The sequence below is a fragment of the Centroberyx gerrardi genome, chromosome 21, assembly GCF_048128805.1.
Source record: "Centroberyx gerrardi isolate f3 chromosome 21, fCenGer3.hap1.cur.20231027, whole genome shotgun sequence".
Lineage (NCBI taxonomy): Eukaryota > Metazoa > Chordata > Actinopteri > Beryciformes > Berycidae > Centroberyx > Centroberyx gerrardi.
The window spans coordinates 16,296,147-16,311,980 of NC_136017.1; the positions used below are offsets into that span (position 1 = coordinate 16,296,147).

The following is a 15,834-nucleotide window of genomic DNA, read 5'->3' on the forward strand; positions in this document are numbered from 1 at the left end:
ATTACAGTTTTGTAATCCCATTCAATGCTTCTCTCCAACTCTGTGTCAATTTGAAGAACTCTCTTCCTAAAGCCAGAAACCAGAGAACCAAGATGTGTTCTGGCAACGTCATCAAGCCTTAAAATCTGAAGCTGTTCCAGAGAGAATGACTGGGAGGACGATTTGGTGCACCAACTGTCTGTGATAATTTGATATATCCAACTTTATTCTGGAGGTCTATGGAGCAGCTCCTGATTTCCCTTCTTGTTATAACCCATCGCAGGTTCACGTCTTATTTTTCTGCTTTTCTGGCTTCGGAAGCAAATTGCTCATGCTCAGAAGAACCGATTGCATGTAGGGTTCAACTGATAATTTTTGACAGTATCTTTAAATTCGACTCGATTTGATTTTCTTGTCAAAAAAATCCCTCAAATTAAAAGTATTCAGTGTTTCAGTGAGATTTATTCTTGTCAGGGTGGAAAAGCCTCTGAAACAACATTTAGACTATCATGGGACACTAAAACTCTCCACTGAAACCTGGGATGATAATAATAATATTCATGCATACTTGTGTATCTGATCAAAATGTTGCATTACAGGCCTTTCCATAGACAACCAGTGTAGCATTGATCAATTCTACAATAAATATGTACTCAATCAAACTGCATTATATCTATCATATCAGGGGTGGATGACACTGATTGCACCAAATATGATTTTGAATAAAAGGCCAATAATTATATGGTCCTAGGGTATTTCTTTTTCAGTCCCGCTGCCTTCAGGTGGTGATTGGCAGCAGCTGCTCCTGCGCAGGGTTTTCAACCCTCAACCTGTGACACTTTCTGCCTCGGCTCCACGCGGAGCGACACCGCAGAGATGAACTTTTGCCCGCCGACTTTCGCAAGAGCGGAGATAATCTTATCGCCGGGCCGCTTTTGTCAAACCCGGCCCGGTTTAAAGTCTCACAGGGTAAATGTGTCAGCCTGGGTCAAGAGGGAGCCTATAGAGCTGGGTCTCTCTGTGTGTGTATGTGTGTCAGACTCCATTGCAACTGAGCTGCTTTAGAGTGTGTGTGGCTGTGCAGTAGCATCGGAGGGCAGATCTCATATAACCGAAGCATCTCCGAAACCATCAGAGACTTTAAAGCTGCGCTAGGTAAGATTTTAATGTAAAAATACAGCTGTCTTATCAGCTTAAATCACAAAGTGGGGCTGCAACAGAGAAGAGCGTCCCATCCCCGCTAATTGAATCACTGTAGATTCACTCTATTTGCCCAAATTAAATTCTGGTGTCAGGTATGGACACTTCTCTGCACACAGAAAGTCACGACAAAATCCAAAACTGCGACTCTGACCCAGATAAGCAGTCAGAAAATGCGATCGCAGACAGTGTGCAGTTTACTGACATCGCGTTATATCATTTCTGGGTCATGAAGTCCTCCAAATTCAAACAGTTACCTCTCGCTGTCATGTGGGGTCGCCAACGTGCAAAGTCGCCTGGTGCCGCTTTAAATTGAAAGCGCTTCACATGAACAAACGCCTCCTTGTAGCCGAGTCTTCTCTCAACCCGCTGTATGCAGTAGTCTCAGTGCCTTTGTGATGGAGAAGGCTCGTCACTGAAGCTGTCTTTGAAGAGGCCTTGAAGGAGAAAAAGGCTTTAATGCATCAGACGCTACAGACTGGAGAGCGGTGGGTTTTTTTAGTTGTAGCCTGGATGCCCACATGCATGCAGTTCAATACACGCATCATTCAGGTTATATCACACACAACATACATTACTCTATGCCAAACATGTCACATGTCACACTACATGATCTGTCTAGCAAGGGACCCACATTAGGGGCCACAAACCCCCATTTAATAAGATTTTGGTTGCTGATATAGTATTGAATTTTAGAACTGTCTGCACTGAATCTAAGGAGATAACAGTGGGGAGAGTGAAACCTATTATTAAAATAGCCATTCTCATACATTCTCTCATTGGGATAATTTCTAGTGAATTCAATTCTAGTGAAATGAAACTATTTTGCTGGAGCCCCCTCAAGGACCCCCTGGAAAATCCTCAAGGACCCCTGAGGGACCCCAAACCCTCACTTTGAGAACCACTGATGTTAAGGGCTAGATTCTGCAATTTTGGACTCAGACAACAGATGCCAGTATTTCTCCATACATGCATTGAGTCCTAAATACAAGCAAGACACATCAGGTGCAGTACACAAAAAAAGGCATGAAAAGTATTTAGACAGGGATTTGAATAGCAAGGACACTTCGCATTTCTGTGGTTTGAAAACATGCTGATGCTGTCTGTGGCTGTGACCATGAAGTAGCAAGTTAGTTCTGAAAGGCAGCTTTAGAGGTAATGGCTCTGTAATATGAGCTGGAATGAAAATTATCTAACATACTTTAAGAGAAGATATGATGAAAAGATTAGATAAGATTTAAATGATCCCACTGGGGAAATTGGGCCATTGCAGCAGCAAAGACATTTTTAGGATACAATAATGTAAAGTGGAATACAGCAAATGAGGGTTTTATGAAGATGTGCACCTAACAATTTCAACACTTGGACATGTTGAGTTGAAATATATTAATGAAAAGTAGAAGAAAAGTAGTTTAAAGATTACAGCATTATGGGGATGTGTAAAAAGCTGCAGTGGAACTTAGTAAGACAAGAAAAAAATGAATGCAGAATATGTACAATATTCAAATATACCAAAAATATGAAATATATGCGACATGAAATAGGTGGTAAAGTTCTGTTCTATTCTATTCTATTCTATTCTATTATACTGTTGAATGTGTTAATTGTTAAGATTTGTATGTGTATATTTTACAAAATATTGACTATTACCAGATATTCAAAGTACTACATATTTATTACTAGATATTTATACTGCCAGCCAATGAAATGCTTGCTTGCTAATCACATGACAATTGTAAACAAAGTAGAAACTTCAGGTGCGTCAAGCTACCAGAGTTAGCTACAGTAAAACGGGAAAATAGTCGGTTGGGCCTTCAAAATAAAAGCGTCAGTTTTGAAAATATAAACGAATTATAAAGTATTGGGATGCACGGAACCACAACTTTTCAGAAAAAACCAATTGTATTTTAATTTACGGAAGATTCATCCTTAAATATGTTAATTTTCGCTTTGCTATTTTGCATAGACCGTAAAAAATACAACACGTTTGTCATAAGGGTTTTCTTTCGAAAGTTATGACCGGAAACCATACCTTTTATTCTGGCTAGCTTGACAGTAGTAGAAACTTCCTCATTTGTATTTCAGAAAATATGAATTGCTGCAGGTCGGTTTTTATCGTAGCATAGTCACATTGACAGTCAGGTTTTCCTAGAATGAATCCTTGTCAAAAAAGCTAAAGGTAAGTTTTGAACTTGGCTGAACAGGCTGAAACTCAAAATGGGAACCAACTAGCTAGGCTACAAGGTTTTCCTGCTTATATTAACTTCAAAATGTGTGCAAAGTCTTTGATCTTTTACCGCCAAAGCTTCCAAACCCGATTATATTCATTACATTTCACGTGGAGCAACAACTGATGATGACTGACAAAATATATGATTTGTCGATGTGATAAATTATTAGATGTAGGCAGGGGCGGAAATTACGGGGGGGACAGGGGGGTCCGGACCCCCCCTTCCTGGGACTAACAGAGAGTTGTCCCCCTCAATATATCATTGTAAACATAACTATATAATTTTAAATAATATAATAATATGCATTGAAAGCACTTGTGCTAATTATAGACGCAAAACAATGCGTTTTTAAGTTTCGAAAGATTGCGTCCCCCCCTCATACGCCTCACAGTGGTTTGGTCCACTGCCTACCTGCCTCCCCGAACCCCCACACACACACATTAGCCCTCGGTACGAGTGTCTGTGGAGGATCTCTGGAAGTGTGTCAGTGGTGGCAGACCTCCAGTAAGAAGCTACTTTGCAAAGGTTAACTTAAAACAAAGGATGTGTCAGACATTTTTCTTTACTTCTACCACTCAATAGAATAAAACACATTCACAATTGTAACCAGACTACATTTTGTTGGCTCCATTACCTCGCGGTTGAATCTTGTGCGTCAACGTGTTGGTACGGGGCAGCCGCGTCTCCTAATGCATGTATGTGTATGGAGGCAGGAGGTCTGTCCACAATTAAAATCCTCATAACTCACTGAATTTTCGACCGATTTTCAAGCGGTTTGGTTTGTTACAAATGCCAGACATGTATTTATGATACAGGATACTTGGTTAAATCAAAATGCGGGTTTTCATACCAAAATACTTTTCTTTTGTAGATGGTAACAGTAATATTTCTATAATATAATATTTAAGATTAACTTACCCTATGTAATTAGGTTCTAAGTATATTATTTTTTTCTTACTGCATGTAAAATGGCTGCCACTATGTTATTTTGTTCATAATTTTGGAAATAAATGAAGACTTAATTAATAAAAAAGACATAATTACAACAAACATTATGTTAAAATATAAGTAAGTTTCTGGCAGGCTTCATAGCGTTCTGGACTTTTACACATTGACAGCAAAACATTAGAGATCTGCTTTTTCGGGAAAACTAAATCTAATTAGGCATATATTAGCTTTAATTCAGTTAATGGGTGTTGCATCTCACCTACTACTGTAAATAACCTGCATGCTGTGTGTGTGTGTGTGTGTGTGTGTCTATTTGTCAGCCAGTCAGTTAAAATGGCAGAGAAAAGAAAAACAGACATCCGATCATTTTTCAGTGCACCGAAACGCCAAGTAGAAAGACCCCAGTAATATCAAATGCAATTTGATAAAATCTTCATAAGAAAGGAATGAAGTGCTTATGGAAATGTTTCATAATGGACCTCTATATACATTTAATACAACAGTACTTTTGGCGGCACCTTTGGTGTCCCCTTCAGGAATTGCTCTTGAGAAATTTTTCTGTTTATTGTCCCCCCCAACAGTGAAATGAAATATCCGCCCTTGGATGTAGGTCACCAAACTATCAGCATAGAGGGAACATCGGTCCTGCATGCTCCCTGATATGATTTTATTTTGATATATAGCTTCTAAATACTTTGCTGGGGATTTTTGCTCCATCTTTACTCTCCATTATAATGATAAAAACTAGATTAAAAACAAATTTGGACTCACTTAGACTAAGGTATGGTAAGTGTAAGGCATGGTGTATGTGTATGGCAACACTGATGACATCTGAGGCATCTCTTTTGTCCAATATTGACCAAAGTTTATTGAAATATACAGTCCTTACATCCTAAATCCTGTCATTGTCTAGGCAGGCAAGGTCCTCTGACACACTGTAGCCTACTTAATGATTTCTCATTGCACAAGGAGAATCCAAAGGTTGTGTGCAAGGAAACTCAGGAGGAGAGAGTGGCAGTTTGACAGGTTTATTCAATCTGCAGGCTGGGAGCCAGGGAACTCAAAATCTGGACGATTACACTGTTTTATAGTGTTGAATATTCATTATTATGTTAACGCAGATAGAATATAATAAAGCTATTGGTCAAAAGGTATAAGGTCATATGAACAAGACTGAACAACCAATGATAATTATAGTTGTAGCACTTTAAGGAGATGTGTAGTAAGAGGTGACAACAAGTTATTATTTTGTCAAGGACACTTGGTCAGTGTTTTCTATGAGGTTTGGGCATTTGCACATTCCAGACTCATAGTTCAGTGAGAAACACACAAGATGTTACTTTAGAGTTTAATCTTATAATGGTGAAGCAGATTCAGTATTCTTGAGTTTCAGGCACTTAAGGCGTAAATATGGGTCAAAGGTTCCATATTAAGTGAGCATATAGGTACTTTTCCTTTTCTTCCTCAACAGCTGCAAACTAGAAACCTAAAAGATATCAATTTACTCTGTCTGGTTTATCCTGCAGTGTTTCCCCTCCCTGACAAAATGAAGTCCGCATGGCTCCCATCCTGTTTGCTGCTGCTGTTCTCGGAGGCAAGCTGTGTCTCTCCTCTGGAAAACAGCAAGCCCAATTTTGTCCTGATGATGGTGGATGACCTGGGAATTGGGGACCTGGGCTGCTACGGCAACACAACCTTGAGGTAAAAAAAAAAACTAGTTCACACTCCACAGCGTTTTCATGTGGCCTTGTGGAGCATATTTTGTAATACTGCTGTGGGTTATGGGGTTTATTCATTCAAATGAATGGAAAAAAACCTAATTCTGGCAATGTAGTCTGCAGGCTATTAGATCTATAAAACTGGACACCCGGGAAGCAGTTGATTTCCATTGTTAGTGAATTCACATACAAGGCAACATTAAACACATCGTCCTCCACAAATGAAGCTGTCCCCCTCTGGGCCAATCAGTAACTAACATGTAGTTTTGTGGTTGTTTATTGTGTGGGACAGGAATACCTGTAGGTGTATCCACAGGATAACTGTGGAGCTGTCATTCACTAGACTGGACCTGTTGCTGTGTATTTGATTTTACATTGTTTATTTAATCGTTCACAGATTACAAGAAAGCATAAAAAGAAGCACTGATTGTAGAAAAGTGTGCAAGGAAGGCCAAGGAAATCCTCAACAGCTTATCATGTGGTTTTACAGCAGTCTTTCAATAAATCAGATAATGAAAATGCCTTTTGGGGGAAAGCTGTTTTGTCAAGAAAGTAGAAATGCCTGAAAATCTAATACGACATACATTGGTGGTCCTGGAGGCAAATTTGTAGAGCAACGATAGCTGGATATGCGCACCAAATTTCATGTCATTCAGACTTGCAGTGTGGGAGAGTTGACTGGTCATTAAAATTGGAAATTGTAACGCCCCCCCCTCCCTCCTTGGGCCAGTCAGTGAACGGAGGTGAGATGCATTAGCTCGCATACATGTGTCGGACAGAGACTGATCCATAGTCCTCTGATTTCACTGTGGGAGACAAAAAGACATCTCTTCATTGTTGGGTGGTGATATTGCTGTTATTAGTTGTGTGTGCAGGATCTCAAACTTTGACGGTTTCTGGTGCTATTCACCAGTGTTTTCCTCAGAATTTTATTCTAGTCAGGGAGGAAAAGCCTCTGAAACGGCTTTAGACCATCATGGGACATTAAAACTCGCACTTATTCAGTGGTAGGGGGAAGTTTACCATGCACCATATAAGTAGAAGACACTACAAAGCACTTTGAAATTAGAATTTATTGTCCAGCTCAATGATTTGACAGCAACGATATCTCACATTTTCTATGTTGTTTGAGATTGCTTTGTCTAGTGTCCTTGTATGTTGCTGACTCTTTGTCTGCTGGAATATGTGAATTGTATTGTGTATTTTCTTTGTCATTTCTATGAATGTTTTTTGTTCTCAGGTGTCTGTTGAAAAAGAGATTTCAGTGAGGCTACCTGATTATATGAATGATCCATTCATTCATTCATTCATTCATTCATTCATGACATCCCTACGTTATTGAGTTGTGATGTTACAGAGTATCTGCAGGTCCTTAAAAAGTCTGAAAAAGTATCTAAATTTAAGGCCTTAAAAAGTATTGAAATGTCTTAAATAGTTATTAGAGGTCTTACTTTTTTCACCATACAAGTGTTACTTTTAGAGTTTAATCTTATAATGGTGAAGCAGATTCAGTATTCTTGAATTTTAGGCACTTAAGGTGTAAATATGGGTCAAAGGTTACATATTAAGTGAGCATATAGGAATGTTGCTTAGTATAGGTACTTTTCCATTTCTTCCTCAACAATACAATATGCCAGACGCTGGAGATCTTGTCCTTAAACATTTAATTTCCTGGTGTCCTTTTTCTTATTCTGCTCATTTATAGTTTCAGAACTTTCATTAGCTCTGTTAAATTGAAGTGGGCTGTTTTTGACAGATTTTTGTTTCTTTATTTTGGATGATGAATTGGTCTTAGATTGAATTCCCGACAGCATTAAAAAGGCCTTAAAAAGTCTTAAATTTGGCTTTCTGAAAACCTGCAGATACCCTGTGTTAGAGCGGTGCTTGTGATTAATTGTGTTTGCAGGACCCCCAATATCGACCGCTTGGCCCAGGGAGGGGTGAGGCTGACGCACCACATCGCCGCGGCGCCCCTCTGCACTCCCAGCAGGGCGGCCTTCCTCACCGGACGATACCCGATACGATCAGGCCAGTTCAGACCCGCCGACTTAACTTTCCCCCTTTAGGAGCGTCGCAAAAAAAAAAGCTTTACTGAGTGACACGGTGCTTAATGGTTTGACTGCGGTCGAGGTCTGCAGAGAAAAAAAGCGCTGAGTCCTCATCCTGCAATCGAACCGTTAAGCAGCGTCACGTGGGGCAAATGATTGCGTCCGTCCCCAAGGATAGCTTACTTATTTGGTTTGTTATTTATTGAACGGAAGGTATTTTGATGAGTGTTGCTTTCGACCCAGTACAAACTACAGTACCCTGCTTTTACCATTTAGAATGAACTCTACCCTCTGTCCGGATACTGTATATTCACAGACAAACTCAACAGACTGTCAGTTCATGCCAATGCCATTTGACACTTCAACTGCATTCTCACTACAAACTCCTAGTCCCTCTATGGACAGTTGCTACACTGGAAACAATGTTTTTGTCTATGTATATTGTGAATTCATGTACATCCACCTGTCCACTTCTTGTACTGCATGTGAGGTACCATCCAATGACTATTGCATGTATGTATATACATTTACAAGAATGAATGTGTCACAAGACTTTCTACTTTTTCCTGCTGAACAGGTATGGCTGGTCATGGTGGACTTGGCGTCTATATATTCTCTGCAGCATCTGGAGGTCTGCCGAGTCAAGAGGTTACCTTTGCCAAGATTGCCAAACAACAAGGCTATGAGACCGCTCTTATAGGTGCATTCATTTTGGCGCTCTCTCAGCAGGCTAGTTACATTCCCTTCCCAAGAGAAGCACTTGCCTTTAATCAAGAGATTTTAAATTGTACAGGTCTAAAGAGAAACATAGCATAGTTCAAGTAGACCTAAAAGCCTATTTCCAATTATATGATAGCCTTTTGTTAATTAGCATATTATATGGTCTTGCATCATTGCATTGTTCATTCATTAATCTGTTTTTATTTAATTTGATGTCAATATCAGGTGCTATAATTTCAAAATGGCTTGAGGCCTAAGAGGTTCCCTTCATTTAAATACATTATTAGGCTAATGAAGCTGTTGTCTTTATAGTGGGCATTAAATCAAATAATACCCACTATAAGCCTAATCAAAAACTCAGTGGCCGCCACCTTTTCTCCAGCACAGACATCGTAGTAGAAAAGATCCTGCGTCGCAAGTCAGAATCCTGATGGAGATGTTGGGGAACACTTTTGAGGAAACTCTGCCCGGGACGCATAGCTGCTCCAGAGGCGCCTAGCAAGAGCTTCAGTCCGACCCGCACAATTTTGCAGATAAATCCCCACTACCCCAACTCTGAATACCAGCCCTAGAGCGAATCTACAGCATTTTGATTAGTAGGGATGGGACGCTCTTCTCTGTTGCAGCCTCAATTTCTTATTTAGACTGATAAGACAAGTGTATTTTTACATAAAACTCTTGCCTTGTACAGCTTTAACAAAGGGCACAAAATAATGCATTCAGCTCTCAAGGGGTTTTTGTCTTTTGTCACTCTGTTTTCAAGGCTTTGATTTTTTTTTCTGTATCAAATAGTTATTCTTTTGGGTGGGTTTTTTCAGGAAAATGGCACCTGGGACTTAATTGTGAGAGCAGCGATGATCACTGCCACCACCCCAGCACACACGGCTTTGACCACTTCTACGGTATCTCGCTGACCAACGTGCGGGACTGCCAGCCGGGCCACGGCACCGTGTTTCAGGTCCACAAGTACATACCGTACAGTACAGTGGGCATGGGCCTGGTCACTGCGGCCTTACTGCATTACAAGGGTGTGGTCACCGTTCGGAAAGGGCTGGTTCTGAGCCTGGCGCTGCTGGCCACGGGTGTTTTTGCGGCGTTGGTCACGACTTACCCCAACTTCAACTGCGTGCTCATGAGGAACCACAGCGTTGTGGAGCAGCCGTTCGTTTCAGAAAACCTGACGCAGAGGATGACTCGCGAAGCCGTGGACTTCTTAGAAAGGTGCGTTTTGTTTTTCCTGACCCGCATATTGTCAAATGAATTGTGTATTGTGATGATTTAAGAGAATGCTTTATAGGGAAGGCATTTTTAGACACAAGAACAAAAAGTTTATCTGAATCATAGGGCCATTTCCACCTCCAAGCTCTTGTCAGTGAATCACTCTCCATTATTTTTTCTTTGACCTGAAATGTCAATTCACAAAAAGTCATCTTGCACCAGACCTATTTTTGCCCTGGTCATTTAACAGTATTTTATATTTGTCCAGGAACACAGCGAGGCCCTTCCTGCTCTTCTTCTCCTTCCTCCAGGTGCATACAGCCATGTTTGCATCGGCACCGTTTAGAGGGACGAGCCGTCACGGTATCTATGGAGACGCTGTCCATGAGGTGGACTGGAGCGTAGGTAAGTGGAAGCTGCTTTATTTAATCAATTTGTTTTATTCTCAAAGGAGACAAGGGAGCCTGCCTTCTTTCATTTATTTTCTCTTTTTTCAACCATACCTTTTACTGTTGCAAATGCACTCACTCACTTCTGTTTAGGAGACACTTTTGTATTTCAGTCTTAAGTTTTGAGAGAAGATTTCCCGCCATACCCAACACCAGAATTTCACTTGGGCAAATAGAGCGAATCTACAGCCATTTACAGGATGGGACGCTCTTTTCTGCTGCAGCCCCACTGTGATTTAGGCTGATAAGACGGCCGTATTTTGTACATAAAAATCGAATCTAACTCGAGCGCAGCTTTGAGAACCCAATCTAGTAATCGATCTTCAAACATATTTTATCAAGACAAAATACATCCAGGTAAGATTATTTCATTCTGTGTCCTGGCTTTACCTCTTCAAGTAGTCGTTTTGCCCGCAGGGCTGAACTTGAATCCTGAATGCCGTGGTGACAGCTGATTCCAAGGGCAGCTAATATTAGAGGCTGACAGCTCCAGAACCTCTATGGAGGTGTATAAGCCAAATTGCAAAAATGTTCGTCTAAAGTGAAATATCACTTTAAATCTCATTTTTTCTTCTTCGTTTTTTTTTTTAAGCACATCAGGCAGTCCTTATTACAGTCATTTGAAAAAAAACGACCACATTGTCTTTCCACCTGAATCACTGCACAGTCTCAAGGACGGCCGCAGCATGACATGAAACCACAGTGGACTAAATGCAGGGGGCTGTTTTCCTAATGAACGTGTAATTACCCCAATTATTTTTGCTTGAGGAGCACTGTGTCAGCACGAAGGGGGAGGGGGAATCATTGTGTTGTGTTTTCACTCGCCGGATGGGAACTTCTTCTTCCTTTCCTGCCCGGCTCTTCTTTCTTTTCTCAGCAGCTCTCAGTCATACATGGGGAGTCGTGTCTTTGACCCCCTGCGCTCCTTACTCTTGGCTGTCTGAATGTCATCTAGGAATTGAAGCTCATTCTACTGTCGCACTTATTCTAAGACAATTAAACACAGATAAGAGCATCGGCCCAATGGCGAAACTGTAAAAGTAAATGACATTTCACTGTGGCCCTGGGGGACACGAGAGACTCATCATGTCTGGAATATTATGTATTGTTCAAAGCTTTGCAATTATAGTGTTCAACCGTCCTTGTTTTTGGCCTTCACAATCCTAATTCGTGATTTGTATGGGTTTGAAAATTTTTGGAGTTTTTGTTCTGAAAGAGAGTACAGGCCAGAAAGTGACTTTTGAAAGCCAGAAATCTCAGCAATTTTGTGCTTTAGAGAATAATATGATGGAAGTTATTATTACTAAATCGCAGGGATGGGATGATATATCAAAATTCAATATATCGTGATACAATAATGTGACGATACTTATCGTGGGGCAGAAAAATGAATCGTGATATTAGCTCCATTTTATTCTGCTGTAGTAATCACAAATGAGACGGCTTGACCATCACAATTTCACAAGCTCTCCATCAAAATTATATTATTTGCACTTTGTAATGACGTTTTTAAATTGTTTAGGCCCACATTCTAGCAGCCAATGCCATTGCTAGAAAGATTTGTGGCTCAGAAATAAACATAATTCTGCACAGTCAGACTTGAATCATTGAACTTTTATTTATTACATTGTATCGTGATTGTATTGAATCGTGAACCCCGTATCGCGTATCGAACCGTATCGTGAGATAAGCGTATCGTCCCATCCCTACTTAATAGTAATTCATTTGAAAATCAGTTTTAATCACTCTCTTCAAACCTGAAGGCATTATTCATCCTTCCAAATTCGGCAATACACGGTGAACCCCAGGCCCTGTGCAGCTCAGTGGGTGACAAGTGCCTGCGATCCTGCCGCCCACGCTGTTTGTGGTAAAAAAACATCTGCTGTACCGTTCATTATTTATAGGTCACCTCAGCTCTATCCTCTCTGATCTCAGGTCGGATCATGCAGACGTTGGACAGGCTGAGGCTGAGAGAAAACACGCTGGTGTACCTGACCTCAGACCAGGGGGCCCACCTGGAGGAAATCTCTGCCAAAGGGGAGGTCCACGGGGGATGGAACGGCATATATAAAGGTACGGCGTGACAAGACGTCACCCGGGACCCTCTGCTGAAATTCACTTTTACATCTCAGGCTGGCATTCACAATGGTGATGCAGAGATCTCGGAATGGAAAGGTTTATCCCGAAGAAAAGGAGCAGCAAACTCCTAGTCAATGTTTTAAGACTGGCTGCCAGACAAAGGTTCATACAGCCCTGTCAATACACACTCAGATTTGATGTAATCCTTCTGTATGGACAGAGCAGATCTGATTGAAAGCCAGCGCTGAGAGCTTTGTAAGCCGGCCACTATTTGCTATGCTCTTTTATCTCAGCATGTGGCGAGTCATTCCTTTAGTTACCAACCCACCAACCTTTCAAGACGAGACTTGCCGAGTTATGAATGCTATATGAAAACTGCTTTTCTGCCTTTGTGTGGTTTTCTTTGTACTTTACACTCTCTTGTTTGAGCAGCAGGGAAGTCCACAAATTGGGAGGGAGGGATCCGGGTCCCGGGGATTCTCAGCTGGCCCGGGAAATTCCCCGGCGGCGGGCAGGTAGACGAGCCCACCAGCAACATGGACCTGTTTCCTACTGTGGTGCAGCTAACCGGAGCAGAACTCCCAGAGGACAGGTGAGCCGGCACCGCAGCTTCCACACGTGTCAGTCAAAACAACTGCAGTTTGAAATCTAGGTCACTTTTTACGAAAAGGAAAAGGCAAAGAAAGCCAAAGCGATTCTCTGGATGTTTTTAATCACACAATGTGCTCGCAGTGAGTGTGAACCAGGGTCGTGTGTGCTGATGAAGAAAGGTTTTTCGCGGTGGTATTAAGATAATCCAACGCCTTTGATCACCCGCTTTGATCAGCCATTGCGATTCAGTGTAATGAGCAGTGGTTTCCAAGCGTGCATGTCGGAGAGTTTAATTTACTGTTGACTTTGTGTCTCCTGTTCTTTAGAGAGATAGATGGCCATGACCTCACGGCTTTGCTGCAGGGAAGAGTGAAGAGGTCAAACCATGAGTTTCTCTTTCATTACTGCAACGCCTACTTGAACGCTGTCAGATGGCACCCGCAAAATAGTAAGTCTTAACAATCGTCCTAATTAGTTTCACACTCGTCCTAATTAGTTTCACACAAAATCAACAAGATCTAATGTATAAACTGTGTAAATATCAGCTAATAACTTGCCAGAGTTTTAATTGTTGAAGCTACAATATACAATTGTTTGACATTACAATAACAGGATATATTCTACATTATCAGTCTGTGTGTGTCTGTGATCTTGTGTATTCAAGCCTAAATCCCTGTTTGCCTGAAATTGGGGGTATATACCATTTGCTATGGATGTGGCCAGCATTGAGCTGGTTGTGGCTATCAAGGTGAGGCTAGCGGCCACAAAGCAGAGAAGTCACAGCATCAACAACAATGGAGGAAAGCAGGAAGAAACAAGAGAACAGTGAAGCTATATGTTTGCAGACAAGAAGTGTTCAAAAACACTGTGAACATCGGCATTGCTTTTTTTTTTTTAATTGATGGTTGCCTGCGTTTTTCAATGCCTGTGGTGGCTTTGCCGATGCTAGTTACCTCAATCAGGCTAGATGCTGCTTCAAGGTAGACGGCTCCTGAGTGACAAGTGTTTTAAGACGGGAACTTGACCAACTGAGAGGGAGAAGGGCGGGACTAACAAAACACTTCCTGCCTCAAGGCAATAAGCTGCATATTGTAGCTTTACAGGCAGTTTTCTATGCATTTCACCAGGTAGCAGTGTGTGGAAAGCCTTTTACTTCACGCCCAACTTCTACCCGGAGAATGAGACGGGCTGCTTCCACACGCACGTCTGCTTCTGCACACCGGACGCCGTGACCTACCACGATCCGCCACTGCTCTTTGAGCTCTCCAGCGATCCTTCAGAGACCACACCGCTGACCCCCGCCACTGAGCCGGCCTTTCACTCCGTCCTGGCGGCGATGCGAGAGGCTGAGGAGCAGCACCGCAGCTCGGTGAAGCCCGTGGAGAACCAGATGTCCGTGTGGAACGTGTTGTGGAAGCCTTGGCTGCAGCCCTGCTGCTCCTCGCTGGCCCAGCTCTGCAGATGCCAGCAGGACGACCAGGGCAACCTTGGGGCCACTACAGAGGAACAGCTCAGTGGTTAACCATCGTTGACTGTAACCACATGTTCACACTACGGGCAACTCAGTTGATGGGTCACTATTCTGACCGATTGTGGGCGGTGTGAGAGGCTCTGATTAAATCTATGTAGTGATAGATATGACCAAGAAAAATAAGCTATGTATATAAAGGATGTATTTTTTGCTGTTTTGGTATTGCCTATCATAGTTACATTGTTTTGATGAGTTGACATAGCTAGCTAGCAAGCGCTAATTAGGTAGCATCGAAAACAAACAGAAAAAACCTCAATAAAATTACTTCAGAGCTTACCCTCTACCCCAACAATATTGCAAACATTGTTTTTGAGACGTTTACTCCAGTAGTCTTTCAGATAAAAGTTGTAGAGAATTGGGAAGCTTTGAATGGCTGGATTCAACTTCTCATCCATTTTGCGCTTGCCAGGCAGAATTATTATTCATGAAACAAAATCACGTTGGTAGGGAAACAAGGAAGTGTAGGAATCTGATTGGCTGTTGACTGGGAAAATTCCAGCCGTGGCATACTTTTCTCAGCCTATAAGCTTGCGGTCCATGCATAGGCCAAGTTTCCCTGGTCGCTCAGCTCTATAGGAAATGAATGGACTTCCAGTGACTTGTTGATCGTGTTGCTCGCAGTCTGAACGCACGGCAAGCGAGATCGAGCTGCCTTCTGACCTCATTGTGTGATTGTTTGTATGATTAAGAAGTGCTTCGACTGGGAGTACATATGTTTAACTTGAGCTGACCACAAAACAATGGGAACATATACCTAAACTGACATGCCTAAAATGAAGGGTTTATAACACAGTGTATGCATATATTTGGAATTTTTTGAATTGGTATGCTTTGTTGTCTTTTGGTGTGCTCAGTTAGACGGTATAACTGTCTGAAATACCTAAGATGAACATTAGGTGGATTGAGCATTTATGGTTTACTGCAGCATCTAGTGGCTTGTACCAAGAGAAAGACAAGATCCTTTGCTTTCATTCAATCACGGCCATTTGCATATTGTGTTACACTGCACTAATTCAAAATTCAAGTACACAAATCAGTATATTTGGGAATTGTTGAATTGAATGTCAGTTCAAGGGGTTAAATAGATGGAAGGCATATATACTGTATCTGCTGTCTGTGAAG

General features: G+C 41.6%; 1 protein-coding gene across 1 annotated transcript; it reads left to right on the top strand.

The window, feature by feature from the left end:
* The first annotated feature begins 3,232 nt into the window (after positions 1–3,232).
* sts (steroid sulfatase (microsomal), isozyme S) lies at positions 3,233–14,956 on the top strand. Its single transcript, XM_071902116.2, has 10 exons — positions 3,233–3,358; positions 5,885–6,059; positions 7,983–8,104; positions 8,702–8,824; positions 9,663–10,065; positions 10,331–10,467; positions 12,447–12,584; positions 13,023–13,182; positions 13,508–13,629; positions 14,309–14,956. The coding sequence occupies exons 2-10, from the start codon at positions 5,905–5,907 to the stop codon at positions 14,701–14,703; spliced, it is 1,755 nt and encodes a 584-aa protein (XP_071758217.2). The 5' UTR covers positions 3,233–3,358; positions 5,885–5,904; the 3' UTR covers positions 14,704–14,956.
* The last annotated feature ends 878 nt before the right edge of the window (positions 14,957–15,834 follow it).

Coding starts and splice junctions, on each gene's coding strand:
- sts (XM_071902116.2), top strand. CDS start 5,905: ATGAAGTCCGCATGGCTCCCATCCTGTTTGCTGCTGCTGTTCTCGGAG. Junction 8,825..9,662: donor CTATGAGACCGCTCTTATAG/GTGCATTCATTT, acceptor GGGTTTTTTCAG/GAAAATGGCACCTGGGACTT. Junction 10,468..12,446: donor TGAGGTGGACTGGAGCGTAG/GTAAGTGGAAGC, acceptor CTCTGATCTCAG/GTCGGATCATGCAGACGTTG.